At 39.4% G+C, this 18,940-nt stretch overlaps 1 protein-coding gene across 3 annotated transcripts in view; it reads right to left on the reverse strand.

Annotated features, from left to right (window-relative positions):
• cadm1a (cell adhesion molecule 1a) overlaps nucleotides 1-18,940 on the reverse strand; it is a 411,265-nt gene that overhangs the window by 65,075 nt on the left and 327,250 nt on the right. For all 3 annotated transcript variants that reach the window (XM_028595123.1, XM_028595124.1, XM_028595122.1), the window contains 4 exons: nucleotides 18,174-18,326; nucleotides 16,369-16,506; nucleotides 7,093-7,251; nucleotides 256-352 (listed from right to left, as the gene is read on the reverse strand). In XM_028595123.1, coding sequence (XP_028450924.1) covers nucleotides 256-352; nucleotides 7,093-7,251; nucleotides 16,369-16,506; nucleotides 18,174-18,326 — 547 coding nt within the window. The remainder of the gene's footprint in view (nucleotides 1-255; nucleotides 353-7,092; nucleotides 7,252-16,368; nucleotides 16,507-18,173; nucleotides 18,327-18,940) is intronic.

The following is an 18,940-nucleotide window of genomic DNA, read 5'->3' on the forward strand; positions in this document are numbered from 1 at the left end:
TTCTGTCAGATTGCTGGAATTGTGAGTTGTAAATGTGTACATCCTCATGTTTTCTCAACTCTGCTTGCTTATCTGCTCAACTGCAAAGACAAAACAGCAACACTGTTCAACGTACCAGTGCAACAAGACACTCATATGCACAGGTATTTAGATGAATATATAAATTTGCTTTTTCTACCCATGGCACATTTTTAACTGGTTACAATGTGTGTGTGTGTGTGTGTGTGTGTGTGTGTGTGTGTGTGTGTCTCTCACTGGGGTTTGCCTTTGGCCTGACACGTCAGTTCCAGGTTCTCTCCTTCCCTGGTCAGACCCTGAGGAAATTCTACCACGATCTTTACCTCTGGTTTGTCTGAAAGGAGAGAAAGAGAGACAGAGAGTCAAATTTTGAGACAACATAACCAGTATTTCCAACCAGGCGCATCTGTCAATGCTCGATAATGCACCAGATGCGCCATGTTCAAATCTTGTTTTTCAGTTCAGTTCTCACACAACCCAGTCTCCCACAACTTATGTCCACATGCAACAACTCTGCATCATCATTTATGTGCAGTGCACTTCAAATGATCAAACTTTCCCAAAGTGTTTGGTTGGACACATCTTAAGAGGTGCTGCAGCAGACAGTAAGCATTCATGTCACATCAGGACTGACATTAGGCACTGCTGCTGTTCAAGCAGAGCGACGCCATTGAGGGAATCATTAGGTGATTGGCATCAGCTTTTGCTCCTCCATCAGGCTACCTGCTGTCCTGCAGTCATAGAGGTGTACTGAACAGATATAAAGCTATAGTGCGTAGTTTCTGTCTCCCTCATGAGGAATTCTAAGTAATGACAACAAAAATCTCGGCCCGTCCACATGATACAAGCCTTCAAAGATCGTGGACCACCCCCAACCCTCCTCCACTCAGTTGCTTGTAGCCAAGGAGGACAATGAGGATTAAAACACATGATGGACTCTTCAGAAGAGGTAATTATCTTCGCTAGATTTTCTGCAAGAAAAAGTCGCCAGACGACACCATCTTCTGTCATACTGAGAAATACAGAGAGTTTTGAGGAGCCAATGGTTTTAATTAGCTTTGTATCAACTCATTTGGCGATGGCTTGAATGAAACGGACGTCCATTAATATAAAAAGGTTACGCACTAAAGCTTTAATCAGACTCCTCACATTATTATCCAGCTGATAGGATCAATAATATACAGCTGATATGATCATACTAGCTGTGGCTGGTGCTGTAGCTCCGCCCACTTTGTCCAGTTCTGCTGCTACTGCCTCACTTTGGTTAGATGTGATGAGTAGCCTTCGTATGCTAATGTTTGCAAATGCTTTATATGGAATCTATATCAATATAAACTTAAACTGTGGTTTTCCATCAGTGCTTTCACTTTTTTTCGCTCACAATGATAACAAATAGTCCCTATATAGGTTTAAGAAAGAAACACAACATTAAGTGCACAAACAACAACCATGACCTGCCCCAGCAGTGTTGACGTGAAAGAGAAGGTCAGAAGTTGCTGAAAGGGACTTTTTAATTCCCACTTTTTGATTACAATTGAGCTTCATGCTACACAAACTTTGATTGGTCTGGATGGATTTGACTTGACATTATATAAACAATAACACACATTCCTGGTGTTTTTTCTGTTCCTTTACAGAACATCTACTTACTACTACTATTGTTGCCTTAACCTCAACCTGATCTTCCATTGCATCAAATAACCCTTCAGCAGTGTTCTACCTTGGGCATAATATTGATGGAATTTAAAATCAATCTAACACCAAAAAAACAAGCCAATGCTTTGAGGAATGATAGATGTGGTGCAATGCAGAACCACAAGTAGCCCTGAGTTTGTCCAAAGACGCTACCTGATAGAGTTGCTACAAAAAAAACAGAAGACATTGTTGACAAGCTGAGGCAACTGGGAAGAAAATGTAAGAATGTTGTTTTGACAACCAGTGGGGTACTTTGACTGTCGCTGCTGTACTATTCCTTGCAACCATGGCGTTTTCTATTGTTCCCATTCCCTTGACTATTGCAGGTGTTATCAAAAGCCTTTTCTCATCTTGGTGTGAAAGATGATCCTTTATTCTGGACAAAAATGGAATGTTTTATTCAATCTATCATTTGGGTAAGGGATTGAATTCAGTGTTATCATGTACTGAAACTAAAACAGACAAAACAAGCAAAACAAAAGTTCTGCTCCAACTTATGCCTTTTAACGTACTGCACTATAAGAAAATCATAAATGAGGGGAAGCTGAGAGAACAAGTAGCCTTCTTTTCACCAAATGTATCAGGGTTTGGTATCATACTTATACAGTATCATTATTGTTTCACGAGCAGGGCTATCTAAAATGATTGCCAACACATTTGGTAATACATCAATTAACTTGAAGACCACACTTGAATACTTTCAGCACATTATGACAATTACTCAAAATTTTTTTAAGTTTTCCTACATTAGATGGTGTAGATATGTACCTCTAGAGTCACCACACACCAGATTGATTGCTGAGTCACAATGGTGTAATTACAGTTTTCCGATTGTGATGTAAATTACTCTTGTTCTTTTCCCAGTTTTATAGCCTAAATGCCCAGCGTGCATTTTTAATCAGCCTGTAGACAGAGGGTCTGAGTTATGGTTTTCAAAGCCGGCTGTAAAGTTTCACACTGCTGTCCGACCTTCTCGGCAACAAACAGCACACGTCTGGCCATCCATCTGTCTAAATCACACCCTGTCAGTGGCCGGCTCTCAGTCTTGGTGATGGACAGCAGATGGGCAAAAAGCCAAGTCTTCTGCTCAGTGGGCGTGCACGGGTTTAGACAGCAACCCTTTGGTTTTGTTTCCACTAAAGGCACTACATGGCATCCTGCAACTATTTCTTTGCTCACAACGTCATCTGACCTTGTCATCTCGGAGCCATAAATATGAAGGACGCCAGGCATCTGTAAGTTGTTTTGATAGCCTCAAGTAGTTATGTCGGAGCTTTCTTGTCTCTGCTTGATGGAAAAACACACACTGCACTGCCAGATCTGGATACTGCCACTTCAGTGGAAATTAAAGTGTCTACAGTATGCAAAAGGGCCGTTATCATTATGCTAACTGAATTATTTGCTTTATTGTGTGCCTCACCTCATAAGCACTCAAGACGGCACTATCCATCTCCCCGCAGCCGGCTGACCTTAAGGGAAAACCAACCAGGCAACGGAGCAAAAACAGCTTGCTTTTTGCTTATACACATAAATATTACAGGCTTATTTAATTATGCTATCCCCTGACAATGGCCTTTTTTGCTGTTTCTTACTACACAATGCACTCCATTACGCTCACAAATTGCCCACACAGTGAGTGATTGAAATGTAAATCACCTAGTCTATCAGTTTAACATATAATCAGTAAACAAACACAGTCTGTCACTGTGTAGTAATGTGAAAAAATATGCTTTCATGTATTAATAATTTCGTAGAAAGGAACCGATATGTAACTGGATTATTAGAGAAAGGTTTTTAGAAAGGACCATGTAGTTTAATTTGATCCTAATTATAGGGAAAATCGAGACTGTGGATTTTTAGGAATCCCAAACCATTCAGAACATTAGGCCTACAGTCATATTCACATACAGTCACAGGACATATTAAACAAATAATTAAAAATTACAGATATTTGAAATCACCAACCTTCATCCTGGACTTTACATCTGCCCATTGTATATACTATATATTATTTGCATATGTTGCACAGACCCACTCAGCTTGTTTTTTTCTCATGTAACAGTTATTTTGTATAGATATATTTGTTTTTCTGTATGTATTGTTTATTTCAAAATAATGTGTTTGTTTGTCTGTTTATGTATGCACCTTTCATCAAGGCAAATTCCACATAAGTGTACTTATTTTGGCAATAAAACCTTTTCTGATTTCAAATGTAATATAAAACAGTATGGCCGAGTTATCAGGGAGAAGGTGCAGTGCAGGACTGACTGGGCCTGTTTGTTGCCTATTACAGTATGCACAGAGCATGACAGCAGCAGCCCCTGCATGAAGCAGTGAGGCGCTGAGCCAGGGGGGGGGGGGGTGGGGTCCATGTGAGCTCCCTGTTATCAGAGGCCAACAAAATGCCATGCTGCCTCTGTAGATGAGTTGATCTACTCTTCTCGCTCTCCCAGGGAAAGGTCAGATAGCTACAGAAGAGGTTTAATTTTCTAACAGAATGCTAGGTCATGCCAGAGGCCAAATAAATAAGGTTACTACGACATACAATACTATTACTATATAATGTGATACAAATTTGATCATTTTGCATCAAAGAAAAGATCTAAAGCCCCACATTACAAATGCCTAGCATTTTAATTACTTGTCACATGGCAGAGGTAGGTAGCATTTGATAGGGTTTACTTATTTTCACTTCTGGGGCCAGATGTACAAAACACATGAATTGGTATTTCTAAAAGTATAATACCTATAACCGCTATATTTCATCAAATGAAGCTCAGCGTAAATTCTTTCAGGAAGACTTCAATAACTTCTATCACCTCTGTCTCTTCCTAAAACTGTTCAGCTGGTTAGAGGCGTTCACTTTTCAGTACACCAATCAGAACTGGCCATGAAATTCATGATCCAATCACAGCATGTCATCCTGCTTGAAATGTTTTTTCTCCTTTGGCGTCAGCTGTATTTTGACGCAAACGCGCAACCCTGCTCCTCCCCTTCCACCTCCGGTCTCGTCAACCAAGGCGCCTGGAGTCCCCTTCCGGCAGACACTTGTCTACAGGGATCTGGGCGAGTTCAAAATTCACAATTTAACAAAGATTTAAAGGTGCTCTATACGACATTCAGAGTCTGCACACGGCTCTCACCTCTGACGTCACGAGCATACATGGAAGTGGCTGAGCCGGAATGCCTCATGCGCCCGGGGGTGGGGTGGGGGGGTGTTATTAGGAGTAACCAGCGTATGAGTGGGTCGGTCAGGCGCACAACCTGGGTAGACACACGCACTCACATGCGCTAACATGAAGGTGCAGCCGGCAAGGCTACCAAAACAAACACATAGAGGGAGTGTGACTTCACTCTCTGCTCAGTACGCCATTACTCCACTATATATTTAGTAAATAGTTTACTGCTATTTTAATGTTCTGCTTGTCGTTTATAGCACCTTTACATTTCTGCCTTTGTGCATACTTAAGAGTTTAATTCCTGACTTACTCATAGTTCTCTGCACCTGGTCAGTGTATAGTTATAATCCAAAACATCTTGGCTGCAGGGACAGTAAACTAAAAACAGGAACTAACTATGGCTCACGGTTTTGCCCCAACTAGCAGTACACTATCAGACAACATGTCACTGCAGGGTACTGCTTTAAAGGTCCTATGACATGCTGCTTTTTGGATGCTTTTATATAGACCTTAGTGATCCCCTAATACTGCATCTGAAGTCTCTTTCCCAAAATTCTGCCTTGGTGCAGAATTACAGCCACTAGAGCCAGTCCCACAATGAGCTTTCCTTAGGATGTGCCATTTCTGTGTCTGTAGCTTTAAATGCTATTGAGGAGGAGAGAGGAGGGGCAAGGTGGAGGGTGGGGGTGTGGCCTTGACCAACTGCCATGTTTCGCTCGTTTGCAAGCCATGATGTCTCTCTCCTTCTCATGGGCGGGCCAAATTCTCTAGCCTCGTGAGACCGTCCTGATCTCGCGAGCTCCAGTTTTCCACTCGCAGATCAGTCTGGCATCTTGAGGTAGAAAAAATTTGGAGCCGTTAGCCAAACGACCGGGCCAATCAGCGTTGGTTTTGAGGTGGGTTAGGTGGTGATAGACAGATGGTTTATCCAATCAGCTAACCAGTATTTTCAGACAGTGGTAGCCCTAATTAGCCGCTCGCTAATGCTTTTTTTCTCTTGGATCCTTCTCTTGGAATATGGTCCGTGAACCTGAAATGGTGTCTTTTATTCCTAAATTCACGTCCAAAACGGCAAATCTCCTTTACCGACATGTTGCTTGCATGCTGAGCTAACGAGCTATGCTTTGCCTGCAGCAGCAGGGGCGGGCTTGTGGTCATATTTTCATACGCTTCGTGGATCTGATTGGTTGATTTGGCCCGTCTATCACCAACATAGGTGATAGACAGATAGTTCATCCAATCAGCTAACCAGTATTTCCGCCCCTTCCCAAAAGTTCCCCAACGGAAAGTTCCCAGATGGATATGCCGAGCAAATGCGAAGCAATCCATCTGGCGGAGTCAGGTTACAAATTCTCTGGGCGGTCAAAGCAGAGAAAGGGGAGGTAACCTTTCCCCTTATGACGTCATAAAGGGAAGATTCCAGATCGGCCCATCTGAGCTTTCATTTTCTCAAAGGCAGAGCAGGATACCCAGGGCTCAGTTTACACCTATCACCATTTCTAGCCACTGGGGGACCATAGGCAGGCTGGGGGAATGCATATTAATGTTAAAAAACCTCATAAAGTGACATTTTCATGCCATGGGACCTTTAACACATTTGTGGCCCCAAATGACGAACAATACTGTAAATATACAAAATACAAAAAACGGAAAGATATCTTGTAATATATAGCCAACATCAACCCAGTCAGTTTATGATGCTTCATAATGATGGGTTAAAAGGTTAAAAAATGCAAAAAGAAAATTACTTTTTTAAACAGAAGTGCAAAGGTAACCCGATACAGCAACCTTACATTAGAAGATTTATTTTTATTTATCATGCACTGAAATCGTTTCACTTTAATGACATTGCCACACTCCAAAGTTTCAGTAGTGGGAACATGTGGGAAATTTATGTCATTTAATTAGTGGAGATGGAACAGTCTACTCTATTGCAGTCCACTGTTCCCCCTTTATTCATGTGCATGGAGATGATCTTCCTTCAATGACACTGCAATACATGTCATACACCAAAGTTTTAGTTGGGAAAAAGTAGCAAATTTATGCCATTTAATTAGTGGGGATGGAACACTCCTCTCTATCGCCGTCCAATTTTCAGAGTAAACTGATGAGACACTTGAAAAGAATTTAAAAACAAATGCATAATGCAGCTTAAATATCCATGCCGATTTCTAATTTATTAGTGAGCAGAAGTACTTACACTGGACCTCCAGGTATTTCTGTGCTTGGAAGTCCTTGACTGCAGGGTGGTCTACGATGCAAGCCACTGGTACACCATCGTCCTCCTTACTAACAATGAATGTCAGCCGGCTGGTTACTGTGTACATCTTGTCGTAGGTCAGCTCAACTCTGGGCTTGCCTATGGGAAACATCAAACATCAACATAAGTAGACTTAAACACAGCAATACATGTGCATTTGGGATTTCACTTAAAATATGAATAAGGCTCACATGGAAAGTCCATAAACCTCACTTCACTCACTGTGGTCTGGCTGGACCCAGTTAGGTAAAGGACTAAATTCCTTAGTAAGCATAGCCTGAAAGCTAATTAGCTTCAAACCGAAAAAATGTATGTATACAGTATTTTCTTCTTCTCCTCAAGTACTCCTCAACCTAATTTGAGAATGGAGGCCGTACCAGAAACATTATAGTTGTCTCTATGCATCCATAGCCATTTATCCTTTGCAAGGTTGCAGGGGTTTGGTTCCTATTCCAGCTCACACTGGATGGTGGGGTACACCCTGGACAGGTTATTGATCTATCACAGGTTAACACATACAAACATACAGACTGACAACCACACACACATACAATTTAGAGGCTCCAATTAATCTGACATGCATGTCTTTTGACTGTGGGAGGAAACCATAGCATGTGGAGAGTCCCCATCCAGCGGAAGGACTTGAAGCCACAACTCTCCTTGATGTGAGGCAACAGTGCTTACAACTGCACAAACAGTATCCTATTTTCTTGCAGTTTTGGAATTTTGATCTAAAAGGCTATTTGTTGTTTGTTGTCTTATCACTTGAATGAATTATCATAGTTTGCTGGCTGGTTGGCTTCTTCCAGTGTGTTTTCCACTCCAAAGTCATATAATGAAAACTGAGCTCCAGAGGTTAAGGCTGGCTTTTTCTGAAAGAAAATATGAATAATTGTATTCCAAAAATCTTTTGAAAATACAACCAAAAATTATAAAAGCTCATATTTGTGCTGAACTTTATGGATCCTTGGTTCTTGTGGGGGGTACTCTGTGAACAGCTTATTTGGTTGAATCGTCAGTCGAAGTTATTTGACAAAATAACCTTTGGACTCAAGACTACACTCTCTGTGCGTCACCGTTCTCAAACTCCGTCCACTTCGGGAAGCAACAACAAACTTCAAGCTAGCAAGCTACGCGCTGAAAATGGTTCAACTTTTGAAGAAAATTTGGATCGGGCAATTGAGCAGGCCTGCTTGGTTCTTTCGGGACCTTTTGGGTTTTAGGACCGTTTGGTGGGGCTCGCTATGGACGAAGTAAACACGGCGATACACAAATTACGTTTAACCATGTATCCAGCTACTTTAAATAGCTCACGTTACTGTATTGTGTGAATAGTTAACTTCATTAAATATAGTATTTGCCGTTTTCTTTTGCTGGGTGCAAAACAACTTCCTCCCCGACGCTATTTTGCAGAGCCACCGTCACTTTTTTTTCTCCTATCCCAGAGATGTGTGGTGTAGTCAGACATTACTCCACAGCGCTTTGGAGATAGGTCTGGCAATACTATTTATGCGGCACTGCCAGATCTGACGTCTGCAAATAACCCTCCTCTGATTAGTGGCTTCTCTGTAATATTACACAGACAATATGTTCTCAAAAGCAATGAAGGGACTACCTTATCACAGTCATACAAAATAAGAGGGATAGCTGCAGACGGCCCTGCTCGGCAGAGTCACAAAGAGAGATTGATTATTTTTACCCCATTGTCCTACTTCCTAACAGTCTGTTGTACAACTGTGTGTGTCTGTGTCCCATCAATAAAACAAATACTGGAAGCAAAACAAGTGAAAGAGCCTGCCAAGAGAAATGCTACGGGAGACAATCTGTCTTAATGTGAACAATTGCATCCATCAGTATATATTTTAGCTGTAAAATGTGTTCTAAGAGCACATGCTACCCACCCCTGTACTGCAGCACAGCTGCTGTGGTGATACAACAGCTGTCTCTTTGGATGCTGGGAAAGCAAACCTGTGTGATGTGCCTGGTGTAAAGGAACAGGTTGACATGAATAAATGCCACTAGAGGCTTTAGATTCATGAAAGCACCTGAAACAGGAACCTGATGGGTCTGCTTAAATCAAAATGTCTTGGGATGCATGAAACAGCGGTGGAGAGACGTCTTTATTTAAGTTCCGGGTCTCTGGATCTCTTGCTTTACAGCTCAGGGATTCACTGTAAAGTTATTACACTTACCTAGTAAAGTGTCTATGGGTTTAAGACCTGCAAAATGTCAACTAACTAAGGAATACATGTCAAAAAAAATAAGTATAAGTAAAATTACCATAAATTGTAATGTGGTTGAGAAGATCAGTAGAACTCTACCTTAATTTCTGCCCCTCTTCTTTCTTTAACCAACGACTGCTACTGCTCAGTGCTATTGTGAAATATTGGAAGTGACAAAAATGTGAACTAAATCCTGCTGTGCACTGTAGAGCAAAATATGTGGCTGGTTCCCATTCCTTGAGGAAGGCAGAGAGGACAGAGTAGTCTCATAAGATAAACATCTGACAGAACTCCAAAAATGCTGCATCAAATATTATTATATTAATATTATTAGCGCCGCCCGTGACGATTGTGATTGGTTTAAAAAAATGCCAATAAACCAGAGCATGTTTTTCCCCCCATCCCGGAATGCTGTGTGGACTAGCCAAACAGTGTTGTGGAGGAAGGTCTGGCTAGCCAGGGACATGCTAGCACTAGTCACAATAGCTTTGCAATCAAATTGGCTTGCAATTTGTCCATTAACAGTAGCCTGGTTGCTGGGCAAAAAGTAAGCACAATTCATTCTAAGTGATGCATTTATGCCATCAACTCTCTCATACTAATACCACCTGTATAGTGTAAGATACTCTGTTACGTAAAAGTCATGCATTGAAAATGTTACTTACGTAAAAGTATGTAATAAGTTATAATTAGGAAAATGTACTTACATTTTAAATTTTAACTAAAAGTAAAATTATTTTGCAGAAAAATGAACCCTGTGACTGTTATATCATTATATTATTATTACTATGCATTAACGTAGAAACAGATCTCTACTGTTGTAGTTGGTTGAGCTGGAGCTCATTTTGAACTATTAACTAATGATTATTTTCATTATAGATTAATCTGCTGAATATATTTAAATTATATATTGTTTGATTTGTAAAAGAAAATAAATAAAAATCCAAAAATAGTGATACATTTTTTGCAATTACAACATTGTTCTGTCCAACCAACAGTCCAAACCTAAAAGATAAATGTATATTATTAAAACAATTTAAAAGAAAATCCTCAAATATTCTGTCAGTGAATTTCTTTTGCATGCAAAATGACTTTAAAATAGTCGCCAGTTAATTTTCTGTCAGTTGACTAATCGTTTCAGCTGTACTTGTATAAACTGTCATACAGTTTAGTTTAAAAAAAAAAAAATGGTGATATTTTATAAGCTCTTCAAGTGTTTTTTTCTGATAAAATCTTAACTTGTAAAGTAACTTAAGCTGTCAAATAAATGTAGTGGAGGACAAAGTGGCATGAAAAGAAAATACTTAACAGTGGTTGGTCAACAGTCCAAATCTACTAGTACAGTTCTGGGTTATATAAAAAATGAAAAAAAAAAAGGATTAATACTTAATAAAGTGCTTACCAATCATTAATGTGCCCTTGTCTGATTTTCAAATTATTCTTTTTCTATTAAACTATCAAGTAGGTGACACTTTTGTGACTTTAACAGAACTAGAAAAGCTGCTATATAGTGAATTAGTGATGACTTAGTGAAAGCTCTTTATTTGAAAAAGGTCATGCTGTGTTAAGCACCAAGAACTTTCTGAGACACTGACTTTGGAGTGCGGCCTAGGGATGAACGTCACTGAAAGGCAGTGGAAGTTCAAGTGGCACTTTAAGTGTTTTGTTGATGCTAAAATGCAATCTCAGTTGGCCCTTTTTTCCCTGTGCCTCCGCTACGTTTCACTTCTTTAACGGTTATAGTTTAACCACATTCTTCTGGAGCAGTAAGTGAGTCATGTCTAGTTAATAAAATGTATGTGTCTACAGTCGCTTCACTATGTCCAAAATATTCTTTTATCCACTTGTAGAGTCATCCTGCTGGGTAACAGCGCGGTAATTGAAATCACCCTGCAGTTGTCTCATAAGACTTGAGGCTAATGGCTGTTTCGGTCCATGTCAGTCAATAGTGCCCTACCTACTGGCTTTTCTTTTTATACCTTCTTCGTTTCTTTCATCTTAAAATAGCAGAAATGAATGACCTGCACTGCTACAACTCCCTCTTTTCATGACTTTCATTGCAGTGTAAGATATGCATGAGATGTATGAGTGCCGGGGCATATGTTGATAAATCACTAAACAACAGGATAATAGTAAAAGAAAAGATAAGGTGATAACAGTGAGATAATGACTCTGTGCATATTAGGAGAGATGGTTAGATTTACATTGGCAAGCATGACAATCGCAACCTTTAAATGATATTTAAGAGAGCCTGATTATCCCTCAAGGTAATTAAGTTAAATTCTGGGGACGTTTAATTAGAAATAAGTCTGCCAGGCAAGAAGCCACAGCCGGAGGTAATTTAAGTAATTCTGTCCTAGTGTCAGAACTCTGGCACCCTCAGCCATTCTTATTCCTGCCATCTTCCATTTCCTTGCACTCCTTTGTCTTACACATTTTCGGCACCAGCAGAGCAATACCAGGTTTCGTTTTCACAACATGCCTGCAGTGTCAACAAAACAAACAGTGGAGTTAATTGACATAGTTTACTAAAGAGCTAGCATTAAAATGGCAGTAGTGTCAGTTAAGTTGTACTTGCAAAGACTAAATGAAACAGGATGGATTTTAGAAATGGGCCCGCCATTGTTTTAGGCTGTTTCAGCTAAAGTAGTAGCACCTTTTCACCTGTGGCAAAAATGGATTAAAAAGCAAATGGCATGCTCCAAATGCCGTCTTGTAATTGGTGAGCCTTTAAGTACCACTGAGTATTGTGTTATGGCAAAACATGTTTTTGCATCTATCAATTGTCGAACTTTAAAGAGTGCCAAGCCTATTCTGTAAATGGCCCAACGCATTTGAGAAAACAGCATGGACGAGGGGTTGAGTTTTCTTTTTTTCATTATACAAATAATAATCTTTGTGTAATTCAATAAAACAAGCACATGAGCATTGTTTCAAAGTTCAGTTAGCGAGCTGAAGAAAAATATAAACTAAAAAATAAAGTTAAAGCACACTGAAAAATAAAAACATGCTGGATAGAGATAGCTTTGTTTTGAGACACTGTGGCAAGATCCCATTTAAAGGAGATGCTGTGCCTCCTTAATAGTGCATCCGTATTTCACAGTGACTAGTCACTGCATCCACTTAGCCTGCGACCACACACACCATTAGTCCGTGTGTTTCCCGTGTTACTGTCAGCTTTCTGCAAGGTTTTTTTTTTTTTAAACATCATTTAGTAATCATTCTAAGGAATTAAATGAATGAACATAGCTAGATTTCTGTTGATATCTATTGGCCATATATTCATTTAACCCAAGTTTCTAACATGTTTTACATGTGCATGAAAAAGAGTAAGTGAAAGTATCACTGTGACTGTCACTGTGTCTCATGGTAGGATAATTACATTACATGTTGTGGTAGATCCTGGTATTATAGATCCTGGTATTTAAATATTTAAATATAAAGTTGGACTGAATCTGAAACTGACAGTTAACTTAAAGGATATTCACTTCCAGAAGTCTAAAATGAGTCTGTTTCTATAGATTCCCTAGAGAGTATTTGCACAATTAAGATACATTTTAGTAATTAGTAATTCTCTGTAATGACACGATAGCTACCTGTCATTTGTCTAAGACATTAAGGAGCTTCGAAGAAAAGTGACCACAGGAGCATTACTTTGGCTATTCAATAATTACAGCCTAAGCATTGTCAACACCTGCACATACAGTATACACTGGTCAACAGAAACATAGCATTGCAAGAAGATTTGACTGAACATCAACAGTCAATTTTTTGTCATGTTAACAGCTCGTTTTAAGACAATCCCTGACCTTTGCACATTGGAACATTCTCAGATTTCCAGCTCTCAGCTGACCACTAAGGGTTTAATTTGCTGCAGTGTAGAGGTGAAGCTGCTCGGGGCCTTCTACACAACTTCTGATTAGGACCTCTGTTTCAAAGTCTTTACAAAGCTTGCTGTCTGGGCTCTGAGGTGGAGCTGCCTGGCAGGAGGCCTGTTCACCCCTGAGGTCTGTTCAAGACTTCTAAAGCTCAGCCACCTTTGATGAAGGCATGAAAGTTGTCACGGTGCCAACAGGCCCTGGCCACCAATGCACATCAACATTGCTTTAATGTAAACTATTCAAAGTCTCAGCAGAGCTCAATTTAAAAAGCAACAGTATTGATGCAAGCACTAAATAAGGAATAACCAGGAAGGAAAGACAGAAACTGGCCCTACAAATGGTTCATTTATGTACATGGCATGAGGGTTTAAAAAGATGCATACGTGCATGCAAAAGTTAGAATTTAGCAATACTTCAAAGTAGAATGTGCACACCTACAGAAAGTGTGAAGTGTGAAAGTGCATTTTGCAAACAATGAGAATTGTAAGACTAGTGGCAAAGTAATGAAATATAGAATCTATATCAGAAGGATTTTCATTCCATGGCAAACACATTTTGTACAATAATTCATGATTATTCTTTGTCCTAAAACAATGTTTTTTTCAGTTGGTTTGTTCAACAAACCGTGCATGAAATGACAAGCAGCCTATGAAGTGTGCATACCAAAACTGCTTTCACCTATAGCAGCTTTATCCATTTCCAGGTTCTTCCTTCTGTGGAACAACACCACTGATAAGGCAGACTGCACTTTAAAAGCAAATGCTCAGGAAGGGCATCAAGCTCCAGTGTCCCCTGATGCCCACCACTGGGGCCTGTGCTTTGCTGATGTGTAACAACACACTATTTGGCATCAACTTCGACACGTCTAACCACTTCTTCATTTCTGAAATGGTTCAGCTCTTGTGGTGTTCACTGCTGCTGTCACATGCTGCCCCTCAAGACATTTTATCTTATTGGTTTCGCCATTTCTCTACCAGCAAACGGTGCAGTCCACCTGGCCTCAACAGTAATGTTAATATTGCCAGCTACTTTTAAATTTAGACATATTCCTGTCAGTTTAAAGTGACCATACGTAACTTTTAAATGTTTCTGAAACTGTGTAATGTTCCATCTGATGATCATAAATGACCTGTAACAGCAAAAGAACAAAATAGTTTTTATTATTGCCTCTGCCCAGGTCAAAATGATTTACAGCAGGTAGATGGCGCTACAGAGCACACATTCTGAAGGGTCACAGATTTCGGTTGAACACCGGAAAAGCCTGTAAATGTAGTATGCGGGTAAAAGGTAGCAGGAGATGTCTTTATGTAGGCTTAATTGTATTCAAATTTTATTCTCATTCATCTGATGTAGTTATGGCTGATACTGGGGCAGGGAAATCACAGAAATAAAGGAAATTAAACGAAGAACTAAAAGCTAAAAGGGAAAGTAAAAGACGGAATCCAAATCAATCTCGGTCAGGCTTTTAACAGATGGAGACAATTACAGGATTGTAAATGATTCGAAAACGTCTCGGAATAGGCCCTCAGGTATGTAATATGTCTATTTCATTCATAAAATAACTTTAGATTCTGCGATGTGGTTGTACGTCAGTAGCCAACATTAAATTACATCCCCTTCCATTTAGCGCGGACATTTTATTTCTTTTAGTCCATGTTTGTGTTGGCCTGCCATTTTCTTTTCCTTTGTCCCCCTATACCTGTGTAAAGCGTCGGTTTTATGAAATGCGCTATAAGTTATTATTACGTTGGTTGCTACAACAATCTCTTATTGCTTTGGCTCGTGACACAGTGACAGTGATCCCCGGTTTAGCTCACGATACATCCATGCTAAGTGACTTTCTGTCAGAGCAAAACATTCATCGCAAATATTACCTCCCCGTAATGCTAGCAGATGTGGTAAAAACACAACCGCTTTTGTCCAAAGGGGCGGCTGAAATCAACACAAACTGAAAGTTACATACTGTATATCCACTTTAAGTCAAGTTTGGATAACTTCTTCCTTCTTATTAGTATATATATATTTTAGTCTTGTCTTAGTCAAAGATAGACAATAGATTAGATATCAAAGACTTTGTGAATATTTTAGTGTAGTTTTAGTCAAGACAATGTAATAGCATTTTAGTCAAACTTATTCTAAAATATGAGATTTTCATGCCTTTTTTGATTTTTAAGCAGGTCGAGGTGCATTATAAATACTGTGAAATGTCAAAACGTTCAATCCACAGAGAAATGCACACAGCCCGTATTCAGAAAGTGTACATTCAAACGAGCCATCATGACTTCCGTACGACTGGGATGTCACAACTATACTATATATAGGTAGAAAGTGGCGCTACATTGCCGTTACAGTCATTCCCCGGCTGCAATGATGGTGCAGAGACCCTAAAAGCACAGATGTGGAAGACCTGGAAACGCTGACCAATCAGAATAGACTGTAATTTTTTTGGAGGGGTTCTTAAAGAGACAAGCGCTAAAACAAAGCATTTCAGATTCAGTGATGGTGAATATAGGTATATTCAGACAGCATGAGAAAAAATATGTTTTTTGAACATTAAAGCATTTAAACATGTTCTAGTAAAAACCCAAAATACTTATATATGAACCTGAAAATTAGCATAAAATGGGACCTTTAAGCAAAAGGCATCCACTACTCAATGGGGGAGTTAACAGGGGAAGAACATTTTGGGTTCATTGTGACCTCTAAAGACAAAATTGCAGTCAAGTGACAGGAGTATATCAGCTGGGTCAATATTCAGAAGCTTTAAAAGCATACAGTACGTGGTTTTCTTCTTTCTTTTGCTATTATGGGGAATTTCTTTATGGTTCCATGTTTTTTCAATGTGAGGGGAACAGTTAGACGCAGGTGGAGTTTTCTTTCTTGTGTGAGGTGACATATCAGGCAGCCCTTTTTCTCTGGTTCATTGAACACAGCGTTGTTGCGTCACACAGATGTGTTCTTTGTACAGATAACCAATTGAAAAACGTTAGACGAGTGAATAGTTGTGAAAGGTACTTTAACTCTGATACTGCATAAGTGCCTTTAGGTGTTATGAGAGGAAATGTCTTGATTGATGATTGGGATTGTCTCTTTGTGTGCGGGGGCTGACCCACCTGGAAGCTCTTTATCTCCCTTCATCCATCTGATGGTAGCGGCAGGCTTACTGCTCATGGCAGTGCAGGTCATCTCTGTCTCGTTGCCCTCGCTCAGGACCTCATCCCGGGCCTCGATGATGGGGTTACCTGGAGGAACTACAATAGGACACGCAAACATAACTCAGTAAACACTGGGGAAATATATTACTTCTACACCCTGAGCACAACATGATGAGAAGACAACAGAGCTGACAGAGAGAAGTTTTTTTAGGTTTAAAATTTTTTTTTTTAAGTAGGACAGATGACAATTACAAAGGTGCACAATACCCATAATACAGTGCATTTTGATGGTTGGCTATAATTCAACTTGTGAAAATTAATTATTTATTACACTTATTAATATATATATATATATATATATATATATATATATATATATATATATATATATATATATATATATATATATATATACACATACACACACACACAAAAGTTACACTTAGCTATTGTTGCAAATTACAAGGTTAAGTATTGTGGAAAATGTTTTGTATCTATTTCATTTTCATTACAAAAATCCTATAAAATTGGTTTTTATGCCCTGTAGTACACATTGTATACCTTTGATAAAATATTCAAAATAAAGCAATATGTATAGAAAAAAAACCCCCCAAAAGATGATTGATTAGTTATCAGCTAATGGCCTAATAATACGTTAATATGTTTGCATATTCCCATGTACTCACTAGTCATATGATTTCTTGAGGCATTTCTTCCTAACTGATAGTGATTAGAAATAAAGCACACAGTTACTGTATTTTGTTATTGCCTCCTCATGCTTTGGGTTTGAATACTTTTCATGAAAATGTGAGCGGTAAACATTCAAGCTAAAACAGGATGCTGATGCTCTTTAACAAGCTTGTCTGCATTAGAAAGTTGATGACAGCCAACCTTATAATCAATCACAATTTAAATAAGGGCTTTTATCACTTGATGGTGCACACTGAGCTGAGTGTAAGTATGTTCATTTTCAAACAATGTAACCTGATTGGCACTTGCTTAGAGGGGTCATGTAGGACATTATTCAAACGTAAACTCTCACAAACTAGTAAAGCCATGCATACTTACATACTAGGGCTGGTAATTTTATTTTATTGTTTATCCTCTTTCAGTGAGCGTATCATGACGATGTGCTCATTATGTGGAAAATCTGTTTGCTCAATTGCACTGAACACCAATTTGATTTATGTTATTTCACAATTTTGTGCCATATCATATCAATATTTGAAACTAAATTCATGTTGATATCTTGACATGAATTTCAGATATCAGCCAGCCCTAATGCACGCTACTAAAACTACATACATAGAAGTGAAATTGTGCATGCATGTTACATAAACCATGCATATACTTCATTACAGTGAAACTTTGCACATAACTAGAGTTTATTACACAAGTGTGTCATTTCAGTAGTCTGTATGCCTTGTTTCATGAATGTGTGTATACAGTTTAACATGGCTACTGTATATTAGCTCGTTTAAACATTATGACAAGACTTAAAAAGCAAGCGCATATGAAATACATGATTTTCCTGTTTCAGACTTCATTGTAGCTGCTGTCAGAGCCTCTTGCAGTTTTCATAGCGAGCTGTCAGCCATATTGCTCGGCGTGTGAATGTATTCTGTCTCCCACAGTCTAAATGTTGATTAATGGCTTTACCTCCCTGCTAACTTTGATTGTTTGTGTGTGTATCTTCATGTGTGTGTGTGTGTGTGTTTGTGTGCGTTTGTGTTTGTGTGTGTGTGTGTGCTTTGCTGTTGTACCTAGCACGGTGATGTCAGCGTAGGCTTCCTGCGGGGGGTCTGTGTAGAGCTGGCAAACATATCGACCCTCGTCTGACAGCGAGACATTTGACAGCGACACCCGCAGCTCGTTGTCTGAGAAGTTCACCAGCTGAAAGCGAGCGTCTTTTAGTGCTGAAGGAGAAAAACACAAAATAACTTTTTTATAATTCAGCCTACATATTAACCATATGTTAAAAAAATGTATGTGCACTATAATTCGTAAGTATTCAACATTTTTTCTCTCGCTGTATGCACCACATTGACCGCTGCTGTATAAGAACACTTTTCAAACACAGGACTTTAATGCCAGGGAGCGGAGTTCGCTTCCCGGGGAAATGTGTGTTCCTTGGGAGTGTTTAAAGCTTAAGTGCGTAACGCTTTTATAATAATGAACGTCCGTTTCATTCAAGACATTGCCAAATGAGTTGATACAAAGTTAATTAAGAATATCCGCTCCACAAAACTCTCTCTGTATTTCTCTGCATAGCTGTGTTCAGATTGTGTCTTCCGGCGACTTTCGAACGCAGAAAATCGAGTGAAGATAATTACTTCTTCTGAAGAGTCCATCATGGTTTTTTAATCCTCCGTGTCCTCCTTGGCTACAAGCAACTGAGGAGGGTAGGGGGTGTTGCGCGATCACGGAAGGCTTCTATTGTGTGGATGCCCCAACAGTTTTGTTGTCATTACTTCATTACAGAATTCGTCATGGGAGAGACAGAAACTAAGCACTATAGCTTTAAATCCAA

This window comes from Perca flavescens, chromosome 13, assembly GCF_004354835.1.
Source record: "Perca flavescens isolate YP-PL-M2 chromosome 13, PFLA_1.0, whole genome shotgun sequence".
Classification (NCBI taxonomy): domain Eukaryota; kingdom Metazoa; phylum Chordata; class Actinopteri; order Perciformes; family Percidae; genus Perca; species Perca flavescens.